General features: G+C 41.5%; 1 protein-coding gene across 1 annotated transcript in view; it reads left to right on the forward strand.

Moving 5' to 3' along the window:
- Nucleotides 1-691: 691 nt before the first annotated feature.
- The window catches only part of LOC145413484 (protein takeout-like), a 21,512-nt gene continuing 9,995 nt past the window's right edge, over nucleotides 692-12,208 (forward strand). The window contains exon 1 of the mRNA XM_080283181.1: nucleotides 692-893. Coding sequence (XP_080139307.1) covers nucleotides 824-893 — 70 coding nt within the window. The 5' untranslated portion in view covers nucleotides 692-823. The remainder of the gene's footprint in view (nucleotides 894-12,208) is intronic.

Genomic DNA, 12,208 nt, shown 5'->3' on the forward strand with positions numbered 1-12,208 from the left:
GAGATGACACGAAGGCCCATATTCTCGTTGGGTTAGGACGCTCCCTAGAACTTCATCCTTAGCGATTTACTGGTTAATATCCTCTTGAACTTTATTTATGCATAGTACGGCGATATTGGAAATACTGTATACAGCACGGGATAGGATAACAAGGTGCAATATGCAAAATCAGTCACTTTGGAAAAGGTGTTAGGGAGCTTCCTTAGTCGACGAGAATACGGATCTAAGATTACACACATAACACCACTTAGGGAAAAATGATTAGTCACCTGCAACTTGAGTGTCTCGACAATGTGATAGCCTGTAAGTTGAAATCACTGAGCTCAGTGGTTAAAACACATCCAGTATGGCCAAAATATTTACTGAAAAGGTGAAGGGCAGCATTCATATTACGGAAGTGATAGAAAAAAAGAAACCGCAACAGCACCCAGATACAAAAAAATATCAAGGTACAAACTGAAAAAGAAGCCATCAGGGCGGTCGATAAAAAATATATAAAAAGCAAGAGAAAAACCGCAACAGTCCCTACACCCAGCAACACAAAAAACACCCATTATGGCTAAGATGCCCATAAAAAAAGAAACAAAAAAAAGAAAAATATACGTAGTCTTAATATCCGTCCCTGAGCAACCCTCCCTCCCATCAAAAGCCACATCCACATCAGAACTTCAGAATCAGTGTGTCGGTCGCCTCGGTGGGGGTAACACGTGCCGTTCTCCTCTCTCTTGTTGGCTCGTATACAAGCTGGTCACAGAGCTGTGGAAGCCAGTGAAAGTATCCGAGCACATCAATTGTAAGGACTGACTGACTGACTCGCAACAGCATGTCCAGGTGGTTTAGGCAGGCGATTGTGGTGATGGCAGTGGTCGCTGTGGCCTCTTCTACACAGTTTGGTAAGAATCATTTTGCAGTTTTAGAATCAGTTGAAGTTACTCATTGGTTCAGTAGCGGTCAGTATTTCCACTACACTTTGCAGAATATAAAAACTCGAAATCTTGTTAAAATTGTCCAAACCTAACGAGATTTTGGTTAATTATAATAGAATCCGTTAAAATTTCGCTGTATACCCTTTCCATTAAATTGTGAAGTTGACGTTCCCCAACCAGTGACTGCCTAATAATCTGCAGAATTTATGAGTAATCAGTTTAATTTCTTCATTAATTGGAAACCTTTATTTATGCCATAGATATAGTTTATGAGGTGCTGATCAACAGTAATCAAACGGTTGATTTCATAAGCGTAAAGGAATTATTGACTGGGACTGGACATGGAAAGTTGCTATAATAGTGTCCAGAAAATCCTGACATTACCGGATGTCAAAAAATAATAAATAATAAAGTTGTCTGAAGTTAACAAGGAACAAAAAATATATATATATAAGTTAGGGAGTTGCTGATTACTGAACACAGGAAAAAAATGTCGTATTGAAAGAGTCGGGGATATTTCAGCATTAATATTAAGAGGCGGTGAGATGTGAGGCCCTTATTCCTGTGGCTGAAGGAAGCCCCCTAACACCTTTTTCTTGGCGATTTCTTTTCATATTAGTCCATGCCATCCTCTACTGTGTTACATAAATCCTTCGAATATCACCATACTCTGCATAAATATCATACAAAACGACATTAACCAGCCACATGCAAAAATAGATCGCTAGAGAAGAGGTGTTAGGGAGCTTCCTTAACCGACGGAAATACGAACCTTATTGTCATGGGTCCGTATTAAAGAAGCTCCCTAACACCTCATCCTAAGCGATTTATTTTGCTTATTAATCCTAACTATCGTATTCTGTGTCATTTAAATCATTCTAATACTACAGTGCTCAGCATAAAATGTCACAAATTGATATAAACGTATCCAAAAATAAATCGCTAAGGACGAGGTGCAAGGAAACTATTAACGGACACCCAAGCCTTCGTCCTTAGTGTGTTTTTGTACATAAGGATACACCTCTACTTATGTCAATTATATCTTAAGGAGTTTGCATAATTATAGATAAAACACTTCAGTAATAACATGCCGTGTGTGGTAATTGATGTGACGCAGCAGAGAGAGAGGTAGGGAGACTCCAAGGCCCACGAGAAGTCTCCAAACGGCAATATTTTACTAGTAACTCTCACCGCATGTAACACGACCAGTTTTTATTGTTCAATATTGATTTATTTATTTATTAATGTACAGGGAGTGAATTACCCAGCTCAGCATGACACGTGGAATTATATTATTTACTTATGCAAATTTTAGCTACAGTTTTTGCGTGAATTTATTGCAGGTTTTTCGCATATCTACCCGAAAGTACTTTTTATTTTTATCGAAAATTCTGGCACGCATGTAGGCTACCCGTGAAGTATTTTAATATTTGCTTGTTTTGAGAGTTGTGTGTGTGTGTGTGTGTGTGTGTGTGCAGGTTTTGCCACATGGTCGTCCTTCTCGGTTGTAACCCAGTTTCTTAGCCTGTATGACCCGGTCCACGCATCAAAGGCTATGGCGAGGGGCTTGTTTTTAGCGTGGGTCCTCAATGGTGCGGTTTTTGTCAGTGATTTTGCTAGAGAGAGAGAAAGAGAGAGAGAGAGAGAGAGAGAGAGACCCCTCTAAATTTTACGAGGGAGAGAATTAAGCCTCCAAATTTTACAAGTTTGAATACACTCACTGTGACATTTATAAACCGTATATCATCGAACAGCAATATGTGATGATGCCCTGGGACAGCAGTGTAGTAGAAGACTAGCTGCCTGCCAGAACTAACTTAATAATAATATTCATCATCATCGTCATCCTAGCAAAGACAGCTCCATGCTTTAATAGTAGCAAAAAGATGAATTAACGTCTTGCCTGACCACCTCACCCCAGAAAGTGAAACCGACTGTGTGTGTGTGTGTGTGTGTGTGTGTGTGTGTGTGTGTGTGTGTGTTGCAGATGGTGGTTGGCGGTTTGTGGTGACGGTGGTTGCTGTGCTGTTGCTTGCAGGTGGAAATGATGGTTGTCTTTGTTGTGGTTGCTTGAAGGGATGGGCTATTGTCTGGTGGAAGCTGTGTTTGTGATTGTGGTAGGTTGTGTGGTTTTGGCTGGTGGATGTATTTGTGGTTGTGACAGGTGGGTGGAGTTGTAGTGGTTGTGGCAGGTGGGGGCAGTTGTAGTGATTGTGGCAGGTGGGGGCAGTTGTAGTGGTTGTGGTAATGATGGTGATAAATTCAGTAGGTTGGATAGAATGGTGGTTGTAATGGTAGTGTTGCTGGAGGGCTTGGGTTGTGATGGTGGTGGAATTGTTGCTGATTGTAGTAGCCGAATGGTGGTTGTGATTGTTGGTAGGAGTGTTAGGTCTTGGTGGTGGTAGTTGTGGTGATTAGACAGGTTGCGGTGGTGATGGTGGTAGTAGTATCTTTGATGATGATTAGATAGGTTGTGCTGATGGTGTTAGTGGTAGTTTTGATGGTTTGACTGGTAGTGATGGTGGGAGTTGCAGTTGATAATGGTCTCTTGTTATATCAATGATCCTGATATGATATTAGCAGATAATGAAGATGGATGCTGTGTAAATCTGAGGATGTTGAAGGTGACAGGTGGTTATAACAGAAGTCCTCCATATAGGTGATAATTACACATAACAATCTTAAGTTTTCCGTGTCATTACTACAACTTTGCTTTAATCCAAGATGGAAATTTTGCATAGCGATACGACACTATTGGAAGTAACAGCATCTCGAAGTGTACGGATCTTGAATTTGGCTCTCATATTATTTTTTTCCTCTGGGACAATCATGCCGGGTTCTGGCCTTTGGTTCCTTCTTCCTTGCCACAAAATAATTAAATAAGAGGAGGCGTCTTGTGTTCGAAATTCTTACAAAATCACCTTAGTTTGTATATCATCAGGCATAAGTTTGAAACAGCACTTTTACTAAGTTGTTGAAAGTGGCAGTGACAAAATACAGTTAAGTCCTGGAAAGTTGAACGTACCTTAATGTTCACAATTCCCATGTATTACAAGCACCGTGATTTTATATACCGTATAGATAGATTAGACAGATTAGACATAGATACAGACGGAAAGATTAGATAGATGAGACAGATTAGACAGATACAAACGGAGATTAGACAGATAGATAAATTAGATACATAGACTGACCAGATAGATAGCGTATAGTCAGATGATAATGCAGTTTTACGAGGCTGTAGAGAATGATTGTGGCAGAAAATTCTAGTTCTGTCAAACGTAGCGTAGCTATTGTTCAAATCTTTTTGTGCGGTTCATATTCACTGTTGCATTCATACAACCTTTTGATCTTGATACGACTCAGTACCATTATTCCTAGCAAAATGTTGATATTAGTTTTCAGAATTCATATACAGTCATTATTCTTATACCCTTGGGTGTGATACTGGAATAACATTTTAACAAGACTACTGAGAATAACAGAGAGACAATAATAAAAATAACAGCAACAGTAGTAGTAGTGGTAGTAATAATAATAGTATAGTAGTAGTAGTAATAATAATAATAAATCGTCTCAGTGCCACTATTCCTAGCCTAGTGTTCAAGTTTCCTACGTATTACAATCACCTTGATCTATATATAATGTCAGTACTTGAACGTGCTCACTGGCCGCAGCGGTAAAAATGAAAACAGAAAAAAAAGTTCAGCAGTAATTTCGTCGTGTCGCAAGGGGTTACGTCAGAGTTTGGCGCGCAAGAAGTGTCGTACAAAAAGTCATCTTGTTTATCACGCCGCGTAGTGTTGCAAAGGGGCGGGGAAGTAGATCAACTATGCCATTCTGTGTGCTATAGACAGGACCTGTACAACGCTTCTTTTCCACTCTGTCGGGCAATTTCGTGTGTGTTGTGGGGGCGGCTCAGGGTTATCAGTGTCTGTCGTTCCTTCAATACATAAGATTCCCCCAGAAATTCATTAATAACTGAGATATCTTGTGGACAAAAATAAAGTCCTCAACCGGAACTGGAGTCAAATCTTCACCGAACTTTCATTAACTCATCCTCGGCCCATGACCCACTTATACACAAAATTTAATTGGAATCCGTCTGTAACCTTTTGGGATAACTCGTGGACAGAACAAACAAAGAGACAAGTGGGGGTGAATACATGACCTCCCCCGGCTCCATTGACGTAGGTAATAAGGCCGTATTACATCATACTGTTGTCATGTATGGTATTTTTAGGTTTGTAATGTCGACAGTTTCCATCACTTACCTACATTTCCAGAAAATATTAATGTGCTGTGTAACTAAGATAGTCTCGTATGATACTGAACTCTTTCGCTGTGTGTTTTATATCGACATGTTTAAAAAGGAAGAAAAAGAAGTGGGGAGAAGGAGAAGAAAAACAAAAATCCTGTCTACAAGAATGTGCCAAACGTAGACATAGAAATATCGGTAGACTTAAGGAAAAAAAAATTGTGTTCTACGACAGAATATTAGTGCCGTACGCAAAAATCCTAATAAACTATTAAGGAAGAGATGCGAGGGAGCCTTCTACTGCCACGAGAATACCGATATTTTAGCGGTAAGGTCTGTTAACTGGATTTTGATAAAAAAAATTGAACTTCCCCTCCTCTCTCTCTCTCTCTCTCTCTCTCTCTCTCTCTCTCTCTCTCCCAGGATGCGACCGAAAACAAAAACAGTTCGTGGAAAGCGTAAGGGAAATTATTTCGTGAGAATCTAAAGAATAGAGATGGAGGAGAGTTCCTGGAAGAGGGAGAGAGTATAAAAGGAGGAAGGGTCGTTACTGAATAGAGAGAGAGAGAGAGAGAGAGTGGATGGAAGGATGGAGGTGATTAAGTACTAGATTCTGTGATAAGGTTTACCTATCTGTTTATTTTTTTTATATATATTTTTAGCGGTACCGTACACACTCTCTCTCTCTCTCTCTCTCTCTCTCTCTCTCTCGTGTGTGTTTTAGAAACATTTTTTCCTCTTTTCTTAGTTAATGAATTTTATTCCTAGTGCCTTGTGTGTCCTTTCTGTGCATTTTTGCTATTTTATGCTAACGTCTTGCAAACTGAAAACTCTCCATTAATTTTTCTATGAGCATAACCTTAACCTCGCAACTGTTGGCTCTGTTATTATATTAGGCAAGTAACAAAATTGATCGTGATGTGGTGAGAGATCCTAGTTGTAAAAAGAGGTAAAAAAAATGTCACCCTTAGCAGGAGTTTTGTCTCAGCCCTCTCCATTCACTGGCTTATATTTATGCTGCTACCAAATATTCAGTGTGAAGTGACTTAAATCGCAGTAGTGCAGGTGTTAAATAGCAGTGAGAGGGTCAAAGCAGGGTGGAGGCAGTGATAAGGCCAGCGTAGGTCAAGGTCAGGGAGTCGCTAGGTGAGGTGGGGTGGGGTAAGGTGTGGTGAGTTGAGATGGAGTGGGGTCAGGCTTTTCAGTCCCTTCACCCTTGCTTTAGAAAGACCCATATACAGTAGTTATGAAGTTACGTAGATACACGACATAGACCACTGCATCTTTCATTGGGCCAGTTGTGTAGTTACTTAGATACACAGACCACACATGCGGTACTTTACGTTGATGTTGTGCAGTTACGGTGATAGACCACACAAACTTTACGGTGTTGTGCAGTTACGTAGATACAGACCACACATAATATAGGGTGATGTTGTGTAGTTACGTAAATACACAGACCACTCATATTTAAAGCTTGCTATGTTGCGTAGTTACGTAGGTACGGTACGCGACAGAGACAATACACACCTTTCACTGGATCAGTTATGTAGTTACGTAGCTACAGACCACACATTTCATGTTTGTTTGTGTAGTTGCGAAGATAGACCACACACACACACACACACACACACACACACACACACACACACACACACACACACACTCTCTCTCTCTCTCTCTCTCTCTCTCTCTGTCAAAGGGTCCATCTCTGTGCCTAGAGGGAAGGTCGTGGACTGAGAAGAGATTGTCGGGGTCGGTGGAGAGAAAATCTCTCTCTCTCTCTCTCTCTCTCTCTCTCTCTCTCTCTCTCTCTCTCACTCGATGCTAATAGAGTTGGAAGAAGTACTGCTCACCTCCTCGTATTTGTGCTTTCTCCACTCCGCCTGTTTGTACACTCTCCCGACTCATGCACCTGTCCATTGTTTGCTTTCTGTTTGCTGCGTCTGTTTGCTGTTTGATTGCGTTAGTTCCGTGTCTTGCTAATGGGTGATTCTCTCTCTCTCTCTCTCTCTCTCTCTCTCTCTCTCTCTCGTAGGAAGGATGGCTGGTACATGAAAGAAAGAGAATGTCATTATCACCATCATCATCATCAACTCTAGAATCCTTGAGACCATTTGATACTAAACGCTAACATTGAGAGCGCGGTTGTTTGTGCTTAATAGGGACATGAATCAAAGGAGAAAGGGGGCCACGACTGCTGTTTCCCCCTCCTGTGCTGTGGTGATGCGAGGCTGCATGAAAAGAAAAGAAAAAGAAAGAAAAGGAAAGGAAAAAGAAAGAAAAAAAAAAATAGCCTGAATGACCGACCGACCAATCATCACCCACCACACGCCTTTCCCCCAGGTTCCCTCCACCGTTCCCTCCTGTTCCCTCCACCCCTTCTCTTCAGGTTCCCTCCAGTTCCCTCCATCCCTTCTCTTCAGGTTCCCTCCAGTTCCCTCCACCCCTTCTCTTCAGGTTCCCTCCAGTTCCCTCCACCCCTTCTCTTCAGGTTCCCTCCAGTTCCCTCCACTCCTTCTCTTCAGGTTCCCTCCAGTTCCCTCCACCCCTTCTCTTCAGGTTCCCTCCAGTTCCCTCCACCCCCTCTCTTCAGGTTCCCTCCAGCTCCCTCCACCCCTTCTCTTCAGGTTCCCTCCAGTTCCCTCCACACCTTCCCTCCAGATTCCCTCCATTCTTCCCCCCATTTCTCTCCACGTCTCATCTCCAGGTTCCCTTCACTTTCCCCTACACTCCTTCCCTCCAGTTCCCTCCACCCCTTCCTTCCAGGTTCCCTCCACCGTTCCCTCCAGTTCCCTTCACTCCCCACTCATCACCATCATCACCCTCCAACTACATCACTCCACACCGCCTCTCTACTCCCCTCCAAATCCCTCCATCCCCTCCACTCCCCTCCGGTAGTCCCTCCACCTCCCCCACTCCTCATTCACCATCAGTTCTTCCCAGCCACAACACTCCCCCTTCTCCCTCCCTCCCACAATTTCCTCCCCAACATCTCTGTACTCCCCACCCTCTCCCCCCTTCCCTCCCCACCGCCACTACCCTCCCTCCCACAATTTCCTCCCCAACATCTCTGCCCTCCCCACCGCCACTACTCTCCCTTCCACAATTTCCTCCCCAACATCTCTGCCCTCCCCACCCCCTCCCCCGGTCATGCTTACCTGCTGCACGAAAGCCAGTGTTACCTTGGGCAAAAAATAGCATACTCTCACCTGAGGAAATATCTTCATGGATGATTTAGGGGTCGTGATTCAGCTTTAGGTTCTTTCTTTTTTGCATTAGATTAACGTAAGACTAGATAGGTAAATAAATGAATATTGTTAATGGTTGCTGCTTGTTTAACCTTGTGTTGACTCTGCTGCTGTACAAGGGTTAACCAAAGCGTCCTTAAAGATGTAAATAAACTCACACACACACACACACACACACACACACACACACACACACACACACACACACACACACACACACACACACACACACACACACACCTGGCGTCGTGCACAGCAGGTGTAAAGAAAACGAAAGTAGAAAACGGTGAGCCAGTACCAGTACCGTTCCGCATTCAGCTCAACTCTCACTTTCTTTGGAGGAAGCCTGTGGAAAGAATGGAGAATGAGAGACTGACTAGGAGAGTGTATGTGAGTGTAGTAGAGGGTGGAGGGGGTAGACTGACTAGGAGAGTGTACTGTATGAGAGTGACGTGAAGGCAGGAGTGGGAGGTCGAGGATGAGATGGAATGGTGTACAGTATAAGAGAGAGAGGTGTGTGAGCTGGAGAAAGGGCTGCTTAATGGTGGAGTTCAGGGGAATATGGAGGCGATTTGTTTGTGGCCACCCCTGCCGATGGGATTTAAGGATCTGGCTATAGATAGATAAATAAATAGATAGATAGATAGGTAGCCTTAGTGAATAAGTAAATAAATTAGTAAATAGGGCCTGGATTCAGACTTGGGTGAATCTCACAATGAAGACTTTATTTTGAAGGAAAAGCATCATGTTAAGTTTCTCTAATGTCCTTTGATAACTCTCTCTCTCTCTCTCTCTCTCTCTCTCTCTCTCTCTCTCTCTCTCTCTCTCTCAGTAAAAAATATCCGTCAGAACTTGGCCTAAGTATTCGACTTTCCATTTTCCTTTGGGACGTGAGTGACATTCTCTGGGCTTTTTCTTTTTTTTTTTTTTTTACATTCCCACGACAAGAAAAAAGAAAAGTATCCCCTAGAAGAAGAAAAATGAAAGTTGTAGAAAACGGTACATGGCATTTGGCTCTCACTTTCTCTAAGGTGGTGTCCGCTGAGCATGACAATTTTTTCTCCTTGAGAGAGAGAGAGAGAGATGGAGAAAGTAAAAAAAACATTATTATTATTATTATTATTATTATTATTATTATTATTCAAACAGGTTTAGCACATAACTTTAAAACAACAGATAAGATGATGAACAGTTCTCAGATTTCCATAGACACGTGGAACAAGAAAGTGAACTAAAAAAAAAAAATAACTTTCACTCGCCACCACAAATGTGATTGTAGGCGCCATGTTTACAGTTTTTATATATTCTTATTTTTTTATATATGTTTCCGACGAGAGAGAGAAAAAAAAACTGACATACGGAACTGTTTCTACCGGTACTCTTTTATTTTTTCTTCAAATATAGTAATAGTAGCGTTATTTACACCTTTATAGCTATTCTCTCTCTCTCTCTGTCTCTGTCTCTCTCTCTCTCTCTCTCTCTCTCTCTCTCTCTCTCTCATGAATATGTTTCCAAGAAAATGATGAAAATATTTGCTTTCTTATTCTGCAGTACATAACGTGAAATATTTTAATTTAGGTTGTAGTTTATGGTGTGCTTTTTAGATTGTCATAATTTTCCTGTACATTTTCGAAAAACGTTATTTGTCCTTTAACAATGCGATCAAAATGGCGCCTCGATTGTTATGGTAGTGTGACGTCATAAAAGGAATTTATTTTGTTTTTATATAGTAAAAAAAAAAAAAAATCATCCTGTCAGTGTTTTTCTATGAATTTAGTAATATATTTTTTGATCATGTAAATTTGCTTCATATTTGATTTTTTTATTTTAGTTTATAGCTGATGTCTTTTTTATATATATATATATATATATATATATATATATACTTATAATCCTTCTTGCAACAGTGTGTCATTAAGAGTCAGTATTACTCGTATTTTTATTTAAGAACTCGAATTTCCTCCCTGATATTCCAGTCACGTTGGCCATTGGAGGTATGATAAGATTTCCCGGAAGTCATTTGCCAGGTGACGTTTCTGAGGTTGAGAGAGAGAGAGAGAGAGGGAGAGATTTGTAATGTGTGTAACTACTGTTTTCATATCTAATAACTTAAATGGCATAATTCAGTGACACTAGTTCTGATTTTCTTAATACAGAGAAGCAGGATGACAAAGAAACCTGTGCAGACTGCTTCATAATGTAATGTTTTGTTTTATTTAACTATGATTTGAGTTTAATTAGAGTATTTTAGTTTATTGTCAACATTGCCTTTACTTAACCGTGAGAACAGCTGACTGATTGACGGATATTACCATCATAATAACAGTTTTTATAATAATGGTTCCAGTGTTTTCATTTCCGTGGCATCTCCTCCCAACACACACACACACACACACACACACACACACACACACACACACACACACACACATTCGGATATGAAATCAAATCATCCAAGAAATCAAAACTACAGGCACGGTACTGTCATCTTGAACATGAAACCATTTAGGATGTCTCAGTTTGATGGATTTGATGTTGAGCTTGATATAGAGAGGTAGACAATAGATGGGTAGACAAGAATTTCAGAAGCACCCGGGTGTTAGTTTGGTCGTAACAGAATAACATCCAATTTATAGCCAGAACTCCCTCACTGTCCTCTCTGAATGTATCCCTGCAAATCACCCGCATCTCAGTTCCAGGAATAATCTTGCACTGCCTCCAGGTACCGTATGATCTTTACAAGAAGGTTGACAAGGATAAAAACAAGATTCCTCAGAAAAGTTCGTCTCAAGAAAATTATAAGGAAATTCTGTTACTTAGGATACCGGTCTTAAAATTAACCCTCGACCCTCCCAGAAATACACAAATGGAAACTGCTGATTTATAATGTAGCGTAAGGAGAACCAAAACATGCCACGGAATGAAGTCGTCTGTTGTTAGGTGTAATGAAATACTAAAGTTATCCCGACCATGAGAGGGGTAGTGGTGGCTAGTAAGACTCTTAGCCTCGCATTCTGAATCAGGAGCTGGGGTTAGATGGAATAAAGTATCGTGGTAGAGTTGCCCCCCTCATGAGACCGTTTAGTAAGTCTGCCAGGGAAATCAGCAATACACTTTGATCTAAATGTACACCACTTTCGTAAAAATAGTAATACAGCAACAACAGCAACAACTACTACTACTTTTACAGTTAAGTTACTACTACTACGACTACTACTACTACTGCTACGGCTACTACAATACGGTAATAATAATAATAATAATAATAATTTAGCAGGTGGTTAAAGTAAATGGAGTGTCCGGTTCTCTCGTGTTATTACCAAGTTCCTTTTGTCAAGGACCTTCACTTATTACTAATTGTGGTGACGGTGGAACGTGGATTTGAGTGGGAGTGAGGGGAGGGGGAGATGGGGGAAGAGAGGGAGGGGGAGGATGGGGGAAGAGGGGGAGGGGGAGATGGGGGACGAGGGAGAGGGGGAAGGGAGGGAAGAGAGAACTGAGGGAGCGAGAGGAAAAGAGTATGAGGAGGAGAGAAGATGGAAAAAGAGGAGATGAATAGAGGGGAGAAGGGGGTGTAGGGGGAGGGGAAAGATGGAAGAACGGAGAGGATTTTGAGGGAAAGATGGAGAAGGAGAAAAGAGATGAGGGTAAAAGGAGGGGAAAGGGATGATGAGAGAAAGGGGTGTAAGGAAAGGGAGGAAAACATGGAAAAAAGGAGGGGAAAAGGAGTTAGAAGATCAGGGGGAGGGGGGGATGAAGAGAGGAGCGGAGGA

This window comes from Coenobita brevimanus, chromosome 96 (genome assembly GCF_032717465.1).
Source record: "Coenobita brevimanus isolate Jiangsu-jjx chromosome 96, ASM3271746v2, whole genome shotgun sequence".
Lineage (NCBI taxonomy): Eukaryota > Metazoa > Arthropoda > Malacostraca > Decapoda > Coenobitidae > Coenobita > Coenobita brevimanus.